The sequence below is a fragment of the Symsagittifera roscoffensis genome, chromosome 1 (assembly GCF_963678635.1).
Source record: "Symsagittifera roscoffensis chromosome 1, txSymRosc1.1, whole genome shotgun sequence".
In the NCBI taxonomy this organism is placed as follows: Eukaryota; Metazoa; Xenacoelomorpha; order Acoela; family Convolutidae; genus Symsagittifera; species Symsagittifera roscoffensis.
Genome location: NC_087062.1, coordinates 31,932,306 through 31,947,641, shown reverse-complemented (window position 1 = coordinate 31,947,641; position 15,336 = coordinate 31,932,306). Strand labels below are relative to the sequence as shown.

At 39.1% G+C, this 15,336-nt stretch overlaps 2 protein-coding genes across 2 annotated transcripts in view; one reads left to right on the top strand and one right to left on the bottom strand.

The window, feature by feature from the left end:
* LOC134842903 (AF4/FMR2 family member lilli-like) overlaps positions 1-15,336 on the top strand; it is a 237,569-nt gene that overhangs the window by 97,146 nt on the left and 125,087 nt on the right. The gene's annotated exons all lie outside the window — the stretch shown is intronic.
* LOC134842889 (C2 domain-containing protein 3-like) lies at positions 139-13,588 on the bottom strand. The gene is made up of 3 exons (XM_063859404.1): positions 13,268-13,588; positions 7,855-12,677; positions 139-2,367 (listed from the first exon to the last, which is right to left on the bottom strand). Exons 1-3 carry the CDS (start codon positions 13,584-13,586, stop codon positions 304-306), a joined length of 7,206 nt encoding a protein of 2,401 aa, XP_063715474.1. The 5' UTR covers positions 13,587-13,588; the 3' UTR covers positions 139-303.

Here is a 15,336-nt window from a genome sequence, read left to right as displayed (position 1 = left end):
AAAAATCACATCTAGGATACCATTTGCCATTAATGCTCGACCTCTAAATATTACAGGCGAATGCTTATCACTTAGGCCATTGAAGTTCACCCAGAAAAAACTTTCAGAAAGTAACTTTCAATTTTTTCAGAACGAAATTAGTAAAACGAAACTATACACATTTACATTTTATGTACAATCTACACAAAACTGGAAATTCAAACTGCAAAATGGTTAGACCAAAACATCATAGTAATAAATCCACGTATTAAGTAGTTTCAGAGGTTAAGTGCACTTTTGATGTATTTTATTTGATGACAGAAATTAGGAGTATTTTGTAGAGAATATGCGAGCTATTCGTTTCGCCTCTTCAACAGAAGGCATCTTTGACGCATTTGGAGCTGGTTGTTTTGAACTTTGTCCATTCATTGACGAGCTTGATGACGCCACTGAAGAGAGCGATGACCTTCGAGGCAAAGTAACTTCTGGGATCAGTCGTGGTGTCAAAGGTTGCGACTCCTGGGTAACTCGTTCGAAGATGCTATACGGGGACGAATTATTCTCACCACCTTCGGCATGAAATGGATCTTCAGTTTCGCCAATTTCATCGTGATGACCTTCATTTGGCTCGTCGAACTTTTTCTCAGATTCGACTTCGACATCAGAAGTAACCAGATGGCAACTACTGTCCACTTCTATCTTTGCTTCAGGAAACTCATAAGCTTCTTTCTCCTCTTTGGTACCAGCATCCACTTTCTCTTCGTCATTTGAGCGATCTGGGTCACTGTGTGTATCTCTTTCATTTTCATCCCTGCCGTCTCGAGTCACACCAGAACTCTCATGGTGCGGAGCTTCTGGGTTCTGTGTAGTCTCTCCGACATCCACAGAACTCAAAGGCGAGAAAATCGACACAACTTTGCTGTCATTTGCAAACAGTAAATGACGATTATTCGAATCTTTATCTGCATTTAATGGTAATTCCGGTTCTTCGTTCTCTGATGGTTCATCAGCTATCGGTATAGAAATTATCGGCCTTTCTTCAAAATCATCCTTGTTCTCATTTTCATGTCCAGGAGATTGATCAGTAACATTTTCATCTTCAGCTAAAGCTTCTACATTTTCAGACTCCTGGGGTCTATCAAAAGGCAGTAACTCGTCCTCTCCGTACTCCTCGTCAAGTTGCCTGAATGTGGTCAGCTGGGACAACTTACCATTGTCAACACCAGTAGTCTCATAGCTCACTTCTGTCATCCTGTCTCGCTCGAGAGAATCCGAGGTAACAACACGAGGGTCCGAAGTCGGCTGTGTTTCATAAGTCGGTTTATCGAGCGTATAGGTCGCACTATCTGCACTAGTAATAGCCAGATTAGGAAAATCCTCCTCATCATCGGAACTTTCAGTTACTTTAATACTATCACTGATTTTGTTGACAACTTCATTTCTGTTAAATTCATCCAGATGATTTTGCAACTCTCGCGTCTCAGACGAGCTTTTTGAACCAAACGATTGAAAGTACTCACTTCTCTGGGTGGTCACTTCATCTTCATTGTTATTCGAGCCCTCTCGGCTCATTTCATTAAATTCTCGGCTTCTCGTCACGTCATTTGCTTCACCGCCATCGGAAAAAGCTTCCGATTCGTTATCACCAATGTGAAGATCAGAAAAACTTTCATCGTGCACTTCATTTCTAGCTTCATTCTCGTGACTTTTAATTTCGTTCTCTTGACCTGCCTTCTCAGCTTCAGAGTTGAACGTGATCAATTTTTCTTTGGCGGCATTGAGCGCCTGCAGAAGTTGCTGGGCGTTGTCTTGGGCTGAGCTGATTTGTCGGCTAGGTTCCCTATCGCCATGTCCTCTACTTCCGTATTCTATTTCACTACGTTTCGACGGAATTTCAAGTTCATTTCTGCAATCGGTTGTTTTAGTGTCTGTTTGCTCGGCTTCGATTACTGACCTATGCTTAGAACTTCCCGCTTCACTTCCATTTCCTACCATCGACACCTCATTTTTCAAATGACCATTCGCGCTTGGATTCAGCAGAACGTCCGCCTGTTTCAGTTGCTTCGTAACCTTCTTTCTTAAGCTATCTTTGACTAATTCCAGTTCCTCCAAGTGACGCTTCAGTTCGTCCATTGTTGAACTAGAGCCAACTCCAACTCCGATCGGGTATCCCATCCCCCAATGAAAAGACGTGTCTACCGACTTCCGCATGAAAACTTTATCCTCCTCCAGCACCTTCGGAGTTTCACTTGCAGCTGATGACTTCGGCTCTACTCTGCTCTCTTTTGGTTTCAAAGGCGGTTGAAATCCATCCATTGGGATAATTGACAACTTAACTTGCCCCAACACCTGGTTGGAGAAGTTGGTGACATTGTAGAACCCGTCCACCTAAAAACCATTCATTACTCTCAGCTTCTCAAAAAAATACAGAAAAACCGCTTTTAGTTCTGACCATTGAAAATGGGGAGGAACTCAGTATTCGGGTGTTTTAGTTGTTTCAATTTTTTCTTTCACGCTAAATCAGGTGGCAATGTGCTTATGTCATATTCAAGCCCTTAAAGTCGTGATTTGAACGGCATGAAAATTTCTGTTCAGGATGTCCTATTTTAGTGATGTCCTAAGTTATGTTCGTTATATGAAAATAAGTCCAAGAAAGCTTCTCTTATCGTCTCCTTGGCAATAATAATTTTAAGAAAAAATAGTGCAAAATAGAAATTTAAGAACTTCAAAACTTTTCATTTATTGTTTGTCTTTCAATTCTTGAAAAAAAAATTTTCGATTATGTCTAATTCACCAGTTTTCTACACAATTGTATATTTCTCTCACCCCACTCCTTAAAAGCTACACTTATTTGAAGAAGAAAAAACAAAACCCTTTGTGGCAGTTGTTTATGGATGTGGTTTTGACATTCTGTGCTACTTACAAGCAACCGGCTATCCTTGTATTTTTTGGTTTGGATTTTCAAAACTCATTTAAGGCAGGGGTAAATGATTTCAAGTTAACTAGCCTAGCGCATGACTCGAAACTCCGGTGCTTTAAATAGATAGTTGAACGTGAAAATAGCTTCAAATAGATTGTTGAACGTTAAAAAAAGCATATCAGGGTTTCTTATGCCATTTATTGAACGACTCAAAAGTCAACTTTTAGTTCATTTTTCGTCAAACTGGTCAAACATTAGAATTTTCAAGGACCCAAAAGCGTAGGCAGCTAACAGCGGTTATTTTTTATAATTTTGTTGTAACATCAATCAGTTTTTTTTAAAAAAAATCATTTACTCACTGAGAAATTTGAACAAATTAACAATTAAAAAAAACGTCAAATCTCGGCTATTTAAAGGTTTTGATCAATCCTATTTGTTTAATGGTAGCTGTGCAATCCATGCATGTACTCTGACAGCACCCCAAAATAGGGTTAAGAATTTCAAGTTTTGTTAAGTGAATTTAGCTGTCAAATTTGGTAAACAGATTTGCATACCATAAAGTACCCAGACAAAACCCCGCCATCGGGGAGAAAAATTCATGTTTTGTTGGTCTTTTTTAGACCTAAATTTTTCAAAAACATTTTAATAAATCAAAATCAGAAAACTGAAACGATTTGAGCAGTAATTATTGGAGGCCAAAATTGCAATCTGCGAGTGTACCCAGACATCAAACAACAAAAATATTGTTAACAGTTTCAAGTTTTGTCAGCTTTTTTAAAAATCGCAAATTAAAAAAATTTGAGCATTTAAATTTGAAGCTTTGAAGATTTGCAATCCTTACCCTGACAGCACCCCATGATAGACAAGAAAATTTCATGTTTTGCTAAAAGGTTTTTTAAATCTAATTTTTTTTTTTGAAAAACAAAAAAATGGTATATCCTGGAAACAAAGCATTTGAGCAGTAAGATTTGGAGGCCACATTTGCAGTCCCTGTGTGTAACATGTAACCAGCCCATCATAGAGTAGATTAAATTAAGTTTTGTGAAACTTTTTTTGATTCTAATGTTTTTCAATAAAAAAATTGAAATAAAAAATCATAAAAAACGCCGTATCTCGGAAATCAAAAAGAGCAGTGATTTTTGAAGACCAATTTGCAACCCTGAGTTTACCCTGAAAACACCCCACACTAGGTTTTGAGAATTTCATTTTCAAAAAACACTGATACGAAAAGCTTTAAGCAGTTCGCCTTGTGAAAGAAGCATAAAAACTGTACAGTTAAAGCATTGATGCTTCAACAGATTGCATTCATGAGTGGAGTGGTTAGAATCAAGGATGAAAATGAATTCAAAAAAATCTTGAACGATGGAATATACGATTCAGCTTAAAAGTGAAAACATAGCCAACAGACAGTTAGAAAAGAGTCAACGAACGCAAGTAAACAGAAAAAAATTGATTTGTTTTTTTTTGGAGAAAAAAAGACGCCCTTAAAGTTCTTTGAATTTGTAGAGTAGTTTATAATTGGTACTTGAATAATAAAACATAGCCAGCTGACCGTTGGAAAAGAGTAATGACCGCAAATAAACAGAAAAAAAAACACTGACTTTATTCAAAAAAATTTCCAACTTTCGAATTTCAAAGAAAACTAAATGCACTCACAGCTATTTGATTTTTTATAAAAGTTTAAGATCGGTGCTTTTTTGATAACATTAACCCAACTTGAGAGTTTTTATTCCCGTTGAAATCTAAATAGTAAATTCCACTTTCGAAACTAGAAATTGTTCACGTATTTTCGCACCGATTCCACTTTCATATTAGGAGAGTGCTATTTACATAGTTTTCAGCATGTGTATTTCCATTGAACTTAAAAAAACTGCAAATATACATAAGTGCATTCATCAGTCCATTAATATTTATGAATGCTTATCTGTAGTATTCTTATACTTTCGAGTTCTTCATATGTTTTATGCATTGCAACAGTATATAACCCTCCTGCATCTTCTAGGTTCAAGCTACCCTGTTCAGAAGTTCAATATTTCCTATCCTTAGTATACCCTGCTTACCGGACGGAATGTTCAAAACTTGGTTGTTTAAATAATTATTTCTTACTTGGCGGTGATTTTAACCTACCGGATATTGATTGGCGTACTAGCTTTAGTTCTTCCAGCTATGACATGAATTTGATTTCAATCTTCCAGGATTACAATCTGCAGCAATTGATTCATGGACCAATTCATAATAGTGGGAATATACTTGACATTCTTCTAACTGACCGTTTTCTAGAAAATGAACCTGTTGTCTTTGATTGTGCACTTTCTGATCACCGTGCCGTTGGGGTTACATTTTCAATGCACACAAACGCTGAGTTATTTCCACCATCTTATTCCAGAAGTTCTTTTAATTTCGTTACTTTTAATAGTTTCCTACATGCGAGCTACGATGCATAAAGTTATCCTGATTTACTTGAAATTTTCTCAACTCTGTTTATACCTACAATATCAGGTGCAGTGGCAGCATCTGCACAGCTGAAACGGAAAAAACGACAACAAATTCCTTTTTACTACAGTTCATCTACCGTTCACCTTAAGAACTAACTAACTTTAAAGACACGACAATTCCCGGCTTGCGATCATAGTTCTCTGGCACTTGAGCCAGTCTTCAAACCCTCCTATTCGGTCGATAAGTTACAGCTCTATGCTTGTTCGTCAACTTCGTTCAATTCCATTGATATCTCTTTCGATAAAATTCTCAACTTCTTACGCTCTGCTGATAATTCATCCTCAGTTTGCTGTGATAATGTACCTCCTGCATTTCTTAGGTACTGCTCTAATCAACTGTGTCCCTTGGTTATTGCGCTTTACGAGGATATTTTGAAGCACCAAGTCTGGCTTGATGCTTGGAAAACTGCGTATGTTTCGCCTCTTCATAAGAAACAAAATAACAGTGATGTTACCAATTATCGACCAATCAGCTTATTACCGAAATTATCACTAGGTCTAGAACGAGTTTTATTCGATCATGTTTATTTGAAAATCCGGTACAAATTTTCGTCATCACAATATGGGTTCATGTCTCGGCGTTCAACTGTAACTCAACTTTTGAGTTTTTGTGATAAAATTTTTGAAGGTCATGAGCAGGGTCTTTTTACTACCGTGTTTTATGCTGACATTAAGAAAGCTTTCGATTCAGTGCGACATGACAGGCTGCTTTATAAACTTGCGTCATATGGCCTTGATCATGATTTCCTAGAACTTCTACATAGTTATTTATCCAATCGCTACCAGCGTGTGCGCATAGATGGCATGCTATCTGAAATTGCCTCAGTTACAAGTGGGGTGCCCCAAGGTAGCATTTTAGGGCCTTTATTATTCTTACTGTTTGTAAACGATCTTCCCCCAACCCTTAGCATCTCTTCTTTTCTCTTTGCTGATGATCTCAAATGCTGCAGCGTAAATTCTACTTCCTTACAGACTGACTTGTCCGCTCTACAGCGGTGGTGCACTGAAAATTTTCTTGATTTACATCCAGAGAAGTGCAAAATACTCTATTTTTTCACTGTTCCATAACACGACTCTCTATATCGGTAAGCCTTTGCTTGATAGCATTCAAAGTTTTAAAGACCTTGGTGTTATTTTTACTTCGAATTTAAGTTGGTCCCTCCACGTTGCTGAAAAAATTTCGAGGTGCTATAAGGTCTTCTTTATGATGAAAAGAAATGATCCGAAGAGTGCATCTAGATCACTCAAAATTAATTTATACAAAACTTGTTTTCTCTCCATTTCATTTTATGCATCTCCAATTTGGTCCCCAAGCAAAACAGATCTTCAGACGTTGGAGTCTTTAAATAAGCGTTGCATTGAGTGGATTGGCATGACTGGTGATTATAATTCTACACTCTTGAACTTGAATATTTACCCTATCTCCTATAGGTTAGAGAGAAGTGATTTACTTCTTTTCCACGGGAAATATGACCTGAATATTTTCGATTACGTTACCCTTTCAGAATTTTGTTCGTCGTTGCGGAGCTCAAATTACTGCATGTTTGTTTTGAAAAATCGAAAATATTTGAAGACGGGAAATTTTTATTTTGATCGAGTTGGAAGGCTGGTAAATCACCTGAAAATTGATGCTCGTGACTCATTTTGTGAATGGAAGAGAAAAATTCATCTTTTCTACAAGAGCAAGCTTCAAACTTACAATGAAAAAGTGAGCTGTACGTGGTCGGCAAAATGTATTTGCCTGTATTGTCGTTCTTAGTATCTATTTTATAAAAATATAAACTATTTCTATTATTGCTGTTAAGTTTTGTAAATTGTATGATTGTTTTGTAAATTCCCCAAGGGGTAAATTAAGTCCTTCTCTCTCTTTCTCTCTCTCTCTCTCTCTCTCTCTCTCTCTCTATCTCTATCTCTATCTCTATCTCTCTCTCTCTCTCTCTCTCTCTCTCTCTCTCTCGCTCTGTGTGTAGTTATTAGAGCATTTTAAGATTTTTTAATGAAAAAAAAACAAAAAAATTCACAAGACCTATATAAGAGTCTTCAATACGTTCATTACTCTTTATTAATTCAACCTGAGAAAAATGATCTAAAGGAAAATTTTCATTTCGCTGGGTAATCTGATAACTAAACTCCAATTTCGAAAATAGAAGTCGATCAGGTTTTTGCTGTTCGATAGTCGAGTTTACCTTCCTTATAACAAAGGAAATTAAACACTTGAAAAGAAACCAAAAGTCAATCCGCGAAAAAGTAAATTTGTGCCTAAACAAACTTAAAAACTTTTCCTGAAAAAAAAACAACGCGACCTTTCACTTAAACAATTGCCAACTGAAACGCCAATTAAATCATGTCCAGATAAGATAGATAACCGAAAATTACATCGAACAGCGTTAACGGAAGATCAAACAGAAATCATGTATTTCATCTGATACAACCCGTCTAATGCCGAATGGATGCACTTACATGCGAGAAGCCTGAATTGAGCGGGGAAAGATCAACAGCTACAAATCCGAACACTTTGTCGCAGTCCCCGTTTTCCGTTGTTTTTCCAATTCCACTTTTCATTTGTAGCCACAACTTCAGAAGCAAAGGGTTGCTACTCTTCAGGTAGTCATATGACAAGAAGGTGTCAGTTTGGAAGTTCCATTTTGGCGAAGCTTCGAAATTTACCGCGGTCGTCGTCACTGGTTTCGAGTCGGGAACCATTTGAAAGGTAAAATACAAACTAGAAGTATCTGATGAAACCTTGGCAGTATTTATTTCGCTAGCCAATGCGCCATTGTACAATTCCAAGTGATACGCGCGATCAATTTCAACTCGTGCTTTGAAAGTATTTGTTAGGTCGATTTGATCTTCTTTCTCGTCCTCTGAATTTGAATCCGAGTTTAGTTCTACGTCATCGTCTACGTATTTAACGTCTCCAGTAGCTGAACTTTGTTCCAAAGTAATTGAAGCTCTAAGCTGGGTCATTCCTATATAACTTGCACCAGGTTTGTAAACCGTGCAACTCTCGCTTATCGTGCTCACATTTACACTGCGTGCTAATTGCGTGAGCATCATATAGGCACTTCCCAAGTACTTGTCTCTTCTGTGACCTTTGGGGGCACTCACGTCACCTGCAGCCCAGAGTTGAAACTCTAATGGTTCTTCTTTCAGGTAATACTTCAATGGTTCTGACATTTCTAGGGAAACCGATTCTCGAAAATCGAACTTTGCCACGAACGAGTTTTCTCCCAAGTGCCTCAGTGATACCGAGTGAGTACATATGGCCGGTTTGTCGTAGAATTTATATCTAAGGTAGCATTTCATATTACGCCTGGACTGTACGTTATTTTGACTTAACAATGTCGAAGAGAAATCACGTCTATTACAACTCAGTTCCGACAAGCAAACCGTTATTCGATACTTTTGGGCACTCACTAACGGGCTAATTGGATCATACAGTTCCTTCCAACCACACCCTCGACCAGCTTGAATGACCTTTTCCTGGTCCTCGTTTCGAACGAAAGCTAATTGTACGTCAACGCCTCCAACGCTTGTGCAGTCATTCCTTGAACCTTCATGTTCATCGACCGGGTGCAATGCATGCCAGCCTCGAATTCCGCTATGTTGGTAGAGAATATCTCGCAAAGGAATTGAGCATGATGCCAGGAGGCAGTCCTTCTTTGACTCCGTGTAATGCAGAACTTCTTCCGCCTTTGAAGGTGACTGCTGATGCCATAGTTCTATGATACAGAACTCATTCTCCAATCGCTCGGCCAAACTAACAACATGTGAGGTCTTCTCACCTTTGAAGTAAACAGGAAGTGGGATTTCCATGACGGATCCGGTCTCGGGTGCAAATGACTGCGCAACCGATCTAGTCGTTCTTGCTTCGATCGGATCTGCGAATGACAATGAAACTTTAAAGAAAGAATTCAGTCCAACTTTGGAGTAGTACTCTAGATTTGGGTGCCTCTGAGCAGCGTAAATGGCCGCTTCTTCTAAGCCGCAAGCTCTGATGACATTCATCCTCAGAACAACTTGTGTGTTCATGCCTAGACCTTTAAGAGTCGAAGCACAGCCAAAGTCTGCCACCTTGTAGCTTACTGTAGCTTCTAAGACACCACAATGTGGAACTTGTTGCTTCGACCTATCCTGTCCGCTGTAACTTTGCTCCAAATCTACGCACGAGGATCTCGTCAACGGTAGGACAAAGTTTTGACAAGAAGGCTGGTACTTGGTATGAGAATGCATCGTAATGAGTGACCACAATTTCGGAAGAGGTAATTGACAAGTGGCTACCATTTGATCGCGCAAATTCGGGTGATAATGTCTTGTCCATACCTCGAACTTCAGTGTTTTTTCACTTTCTGGGTCCGCTGCTATTACCTTTAGGAGCTGACTGGGCAACGACAAGTTGTTTGGACAAACCAACTTATGATGCATAACGTCATGAAAGACCACATCTGGTACGCATAGCGTCGGCGATGTTTTGAACTTCCTCAGAGCAAATGGCCCTGAATTGCTTGAGCCCTGTTGGGGAAAGAAATTGAAGTTCTCTTGATCTGGAAAAGTGTACTGAACATAACAATCAGCCTCTCCGTGGACATCGTCTGAAAACTGATTGAAACTTTTCAGCCCGCTAACCATAACTTCGAATGTATGCTCATTCAACTCCTTGGAAGGGAAGACATGGGCGTTATCAGTTGATGTTGATATCACTGACTTGTTGGCATACGAAACATTTTCCGATGTCATTTTGATGTGTTTCAGCGCCGCAACTTGATCTGACGATCCTATCGCCAATGTCACCGCTACTTTCCCGCGCACACTTTTGTTCATATCACTCGGGTGAACAATTGGAAATGTGTTATCCCCAGCTACTACTGGGTAATGCGCTTCCCTCAACACGCTCATCAGTCTCTGGTTAGCAAATGATAGATGAAACTGACTTGTCGGCACTTTAACTAGACCTATGAGCTCGTCGTTTCCTGCCGTGGTCAGTTTGTTCCAAACTTCAATGATCACGTAATTATTTTTCATTCTTTGCAATATGGAGGGTGTAAGAACAAATGGAACTGTGAAACACACATTGAAGTGAGGACTAGTATCTGATCCCCAGCTTATGTCGGATTTGATCCAATCATCTGAGAAGAACACACGAGCTATCGCATAGACGTTTAGGCTACTGTATTTTTTGCATACATATTTCTCTAGATTCGATTGGCCTATGGTTAAGAAAAAGAACATCGCCTCTCCTTCCTCAGCAGAACTCTGGGCGAAGTTGACCTGATGATTTTCTTCCATCTTTTGAGAAGCTCCTTGCTTCAGCTGCACTACTCGAGGATCAAACTCTCGGTCGACTCTGATATTTGGAAGCACATTTACTACAGCAGTGCTCTTCGCTGATATGTTTTCAGCAACTACCTGATTTCGCTCACTCGTGCTCGCTTCCTTCAAAGATATCATTAAGGGCTTGCTTCTTGAAGCTTCCTTGACCTTTAGCTCATTTACTTTAGACGTAAACGCGTGCAAATCCGAAGTCAGTTCAACTGATAACTTCAAACTTCCGACCACGTGAGGCGAATCCAATTTTTTGTTCTGCTTTCGCTTTTTCTTCTTGAATGCAAAGTACTTCTTAAGCGGCATCGAAATTGATTTCGAAAAAAAATCCGCTTCGAGAACGTCTTTCAATTTAAACGCACCTGAACCCACCAATTTAGCTCCTGATGCATTTTTGGACGTCTTCAGGTACAAGTGGAACGTAATAGCTTGTGTCCACAGCTCTTTCAAAACACTTTTGCCTTTAGCCCCGATGCAAAGCGGGAATACACTCCTATGGGAGAAAGTAACATTCCCGTTATCGGGGTTTGCAGATCTGCAATTGACTTTAGTTTCCTTCATTTCGATTCGATGATGCGGCATGCAAGTTGGGAACGAGAACTCCACGTAGTATTCTGCATGTTTTGAGATAAATGGAACCTTAGGAGGTAACTTCAAACCTGGAGCCGATGCTGTACTGCCTGCCGAAGTTGTAAATGAATCGATTACAACCATTGCTTTGCTGACACTTTGAAGCAAATTGAACCGCTCGATTGAAAGCGTCCAATCTTCATCGTCATCTGAGAAACCATTAGCACCATTCTGCTCCGAGAAATCGGGCCTGTTGAATCGTTTGTCAGCTTTTGAGCTGCTATTCAGCTCCTCGAGTAACATTACCTCCTGTTTTCTCAGCACTTCAACTTCTGATTCAAAAGACGAATCACTACTCGCGCTCTTGCTTCTGTTCCTCAATTTGCCTTTTTTGGTTTTCTTTGTAGATTTCGCCTTCCGCCCTAGCTCAGATTCAGTCTCACTGGAATCGGTTCCTGTGCTCGTGGCAGATGTTGAAATTAACCCTCCAGTTCGCCTGAGTACTCTACGAACAAGCGAAGAGTCACGTATCGGATTGTCAGAGTCACTTGAATCATCAACACCAAATTTCTTCAGTTTAGTATTTTCATCATCGGAAATTGTGACGTCGTTTGCATTCGATCCTTCAATGTTACTTTTAGCAGCTAACCCTTCTAGTCGTTTCTTGTCGAACTTATAAACTAAATCGTGAAAGTTCAAGCTCGACCTTACTAAATCACGATCTTCCAAATTTTTTCCAAAATCATTTGATTTTGTGACATCTAGCGACTCATTTGGTCGTGCTGCGAAGTTCGGCACTGAGTTACTCTTGATAGAGCTTAATGGTGCGTTTATTTTGGATACAGAATTATGATCGCAAATCACTTGTTCCTCGTTCTGTACTAATGCTTCTCTCAAGTTAGATCCGCGCTGAATCAGAAACGATATCAAATCATCTACACTGTTTCTCGTATCTTCCGAGGCCAAGGTTCTTGAAAGCTCTTCAGCTGGTTTTTCGGCTGCAGATTTATAAGCGTTCATAGTCAAACCATAGTTCTGAAACCCTTCAGCTATTTGCTCTTGTAGGCTTGCTTTCAGATCGACAGAATTCTGGCTGGCATTTGGGTTTGGTCTGAGAACACCTTTGTCGAAATCTTTGAAGCATAAAGCAACATTTAGCTGCGCAACTTTCTCCGAATCGGCTCCGTACATGGCGAAGCAACCCGAGATCGGATTCTCGAATGACAGTTGCGTAATCTGGTGGATGTTGCACCTCGCGATGGCATTCGAATCACCGTTGCCACAATGCAGTTCGAAAGAAAGAGTTGACATGTCACGAAGATAGCTCAGAATCTGCGTCTGTCCTGACTTCACAGGAAACATTGAGGTAGTTCGAGGGGGAATTAGCATTCCTAAAACAAGGGCAAATAGAGATATCAGAGCTGATATTAAAGATAAAATCCTAAAAAACTTCGTAGTTACATAGGCATTGCACCACTATGCTTGCAAAAACTATACGAACCAAGTAGCCAGTTGCAAAAAATGTTGCGACCGCCGTCGACAAAAAATGTGAAATAAAAAAAATCAGATTACATTTTTTCATCTAATTAAGGCAAAAGAGGAGCTGGGCAAACATTAAAGCTTCCTTAATAGCCTAAAGAAGGTTACATAATTATAACTTCGTTGTTATAAGTGAAAATTACTTAATGAAGAGTGACTTACATTCATGCACATTCCGCTCTAAATTATGCACCAATTTTCTGGACACGAACTGTTTTTGGAAAAAGTTTGATATCGACCCAATCTGGACTGAAAGGGCCTCAATATGGGGTTATTTGTGGTTACTGATTGCTGTAAGTGAAAAAAAAACACTTAAACAGCTGAATTCACTCCCAATTTGATTTCGAAACAAAAAATGACGAGTAAAAACATTGTTCGAATTGGCACACAAAAATAGAACTTAAAATGCAAACACTCCGATTGCATTTCAAGGAACTCTTACCATTTGAATCTGTGGCTGCAATTTCCGTCTTGTTCCTGAACACCTTTGGTCTGAATACAGTGCCACGTGATTCCTGTTTCTCGCCCCACCATTTCAGGCGGACAGTCGGTTTATCCACAACAGTCGGCGTCAACAAAATCAGCTTCGATACCTCCACTTGCAAAAAGCATCGCAAAGGACCCTCTACAGACGGCGGTAGACTGGTGGCGGCCTGGACATCCTCTGAGCTCCGGGACCTCCTTAACTTAGGACTGTTAGATCTGGATCGATTAAGGGACTTTTGGGGTTGTTTGGTTGGTGCTGACGAACGCACAGGCATCTACATCTGAAAATCAATTAAAACAATATCCACTAGTAACAATCGACCACTTGACATTCAGATGTTTTTCCCACTCTAGTACATAGAGCCAGCGGACATTGATGATTCACAGTTAAACCCGCGAGGCGACAACTCGTAAGACGCAAAAATTCGAAATAGGCGACAATTCATTATAGATAGAGCGAGAAAGTGCGTTCAGAAGCACAAAATCACTCGAGCCGAATCTCAGCGCACACCCAAAGCAAGCGTTGCCTACTTGCTAATGCCGTTGCGAATTACTAGCAAGCCCGTCCTTTATCAATCAATCGGTTCGCAAAAAGTTATTGTTCTGAGCAAACTCTTTCTGCAATGTAAATTTGCATAATTTCAAGCTTTTCCATATCGTAAAACTATTTGCAAAAATTTAGGTAAATCGAGGCAAGCTATTCATTGAGGCAATGAATCTTTGAAAAAATTCAAACGTAATTCAGCTTAAACCGGTTCGCAAAGCTTTCCGAAGCAAGCCATTCAAATGATAAGACTTAGAAACTTTTGAAACAATTACATTCCGTGAATCGGTTCGAAAAAGTCAGAAGTCTTTTGAAGCAAGCCATAGAAACTAAGAAACTTTTAAAATGTTCTTGGTATTTCATACCTTACATCGATTGGCAAAAACTTAATTTTCTAAGCAAGTCATTTTATATATATAGCGATTTAAAAAAATGAAAAAACTCCATACCAGACAATTTGTCAGATTTAAAGTAATTGGATCAATTGAGCAATCTCCCCCCCCCCCCATTCTCGCGTGGGGGGGGGGGGGGGGGGAGATAGCTCAATAGGTACTTGAGACATGTTTATAACCACTTGAAAACCATATCAATAGTTTGAATGACCTGAAATCATAAACCATATTTTCCAACGACTGTGGAAAGCCAAAATTTACAATAACAAAGCTCAAAAGTTTCATTCAAATAGAAAAAAGAATCAATAAATCAGGCATAAAAAGCGACTTTTTTCTTTCTTAAAATGACAAAAAGCTTTTGTGTACAATATTAAGGTGCTGCGGAGAACCGTTTTTGCTATTCAGATACAAGGCTAGAGCACCAACCCTGATAAATCGCTTTCCTCGATGAGGCTATGGTCGCCTATACAAAAATTTGCAAAAAAAAATTTTTCTTCATAAACTTCGAGTTATTTTTTCAAAATTTTCTCGAGACTCATATAAAAAAACTTCATTCGGTCAAATGATTGCGTGCTATAAACAAAACATCCATCTACTTCCGTTTGCTGACGTCTTTTTGAAGAGTTTATTCGTTTTTGCTGGGGGGAGAGATAGCTCAATTGATCATTACGGGGGGGGGGGATATTGCTCAATTGATCCAAGTTATTCGAAGCAAGCCATTCAAGCATTCAAACTTTTGAAACATTTGAAGTCATATATTGGCGTGTGACGATTTGCAAAAATAGATGTGACATTATGAGCAAGCTACTCAAGTCATCAACTTCGAAATTTCAGAAATTATTTATAGCATTAATAAGAACGCAAAAAAACCAAGTCAAAACAAGCTAATCATATTGACATTTTAAAACAACTGAGTTAAAATATTGCATACTTTGTTCAAAAAAAATGACATCATTTTAGGTGAGTTATTCAAATGAAGATGTTCACAACTTTGAAGCTGTTTTATATGATGATTCGGTTCACAAATTGTTCAAGCAAACTAATTAAGCAATAAGACTTCAAAATTTTCAAAGAAATTTCATAGCATGA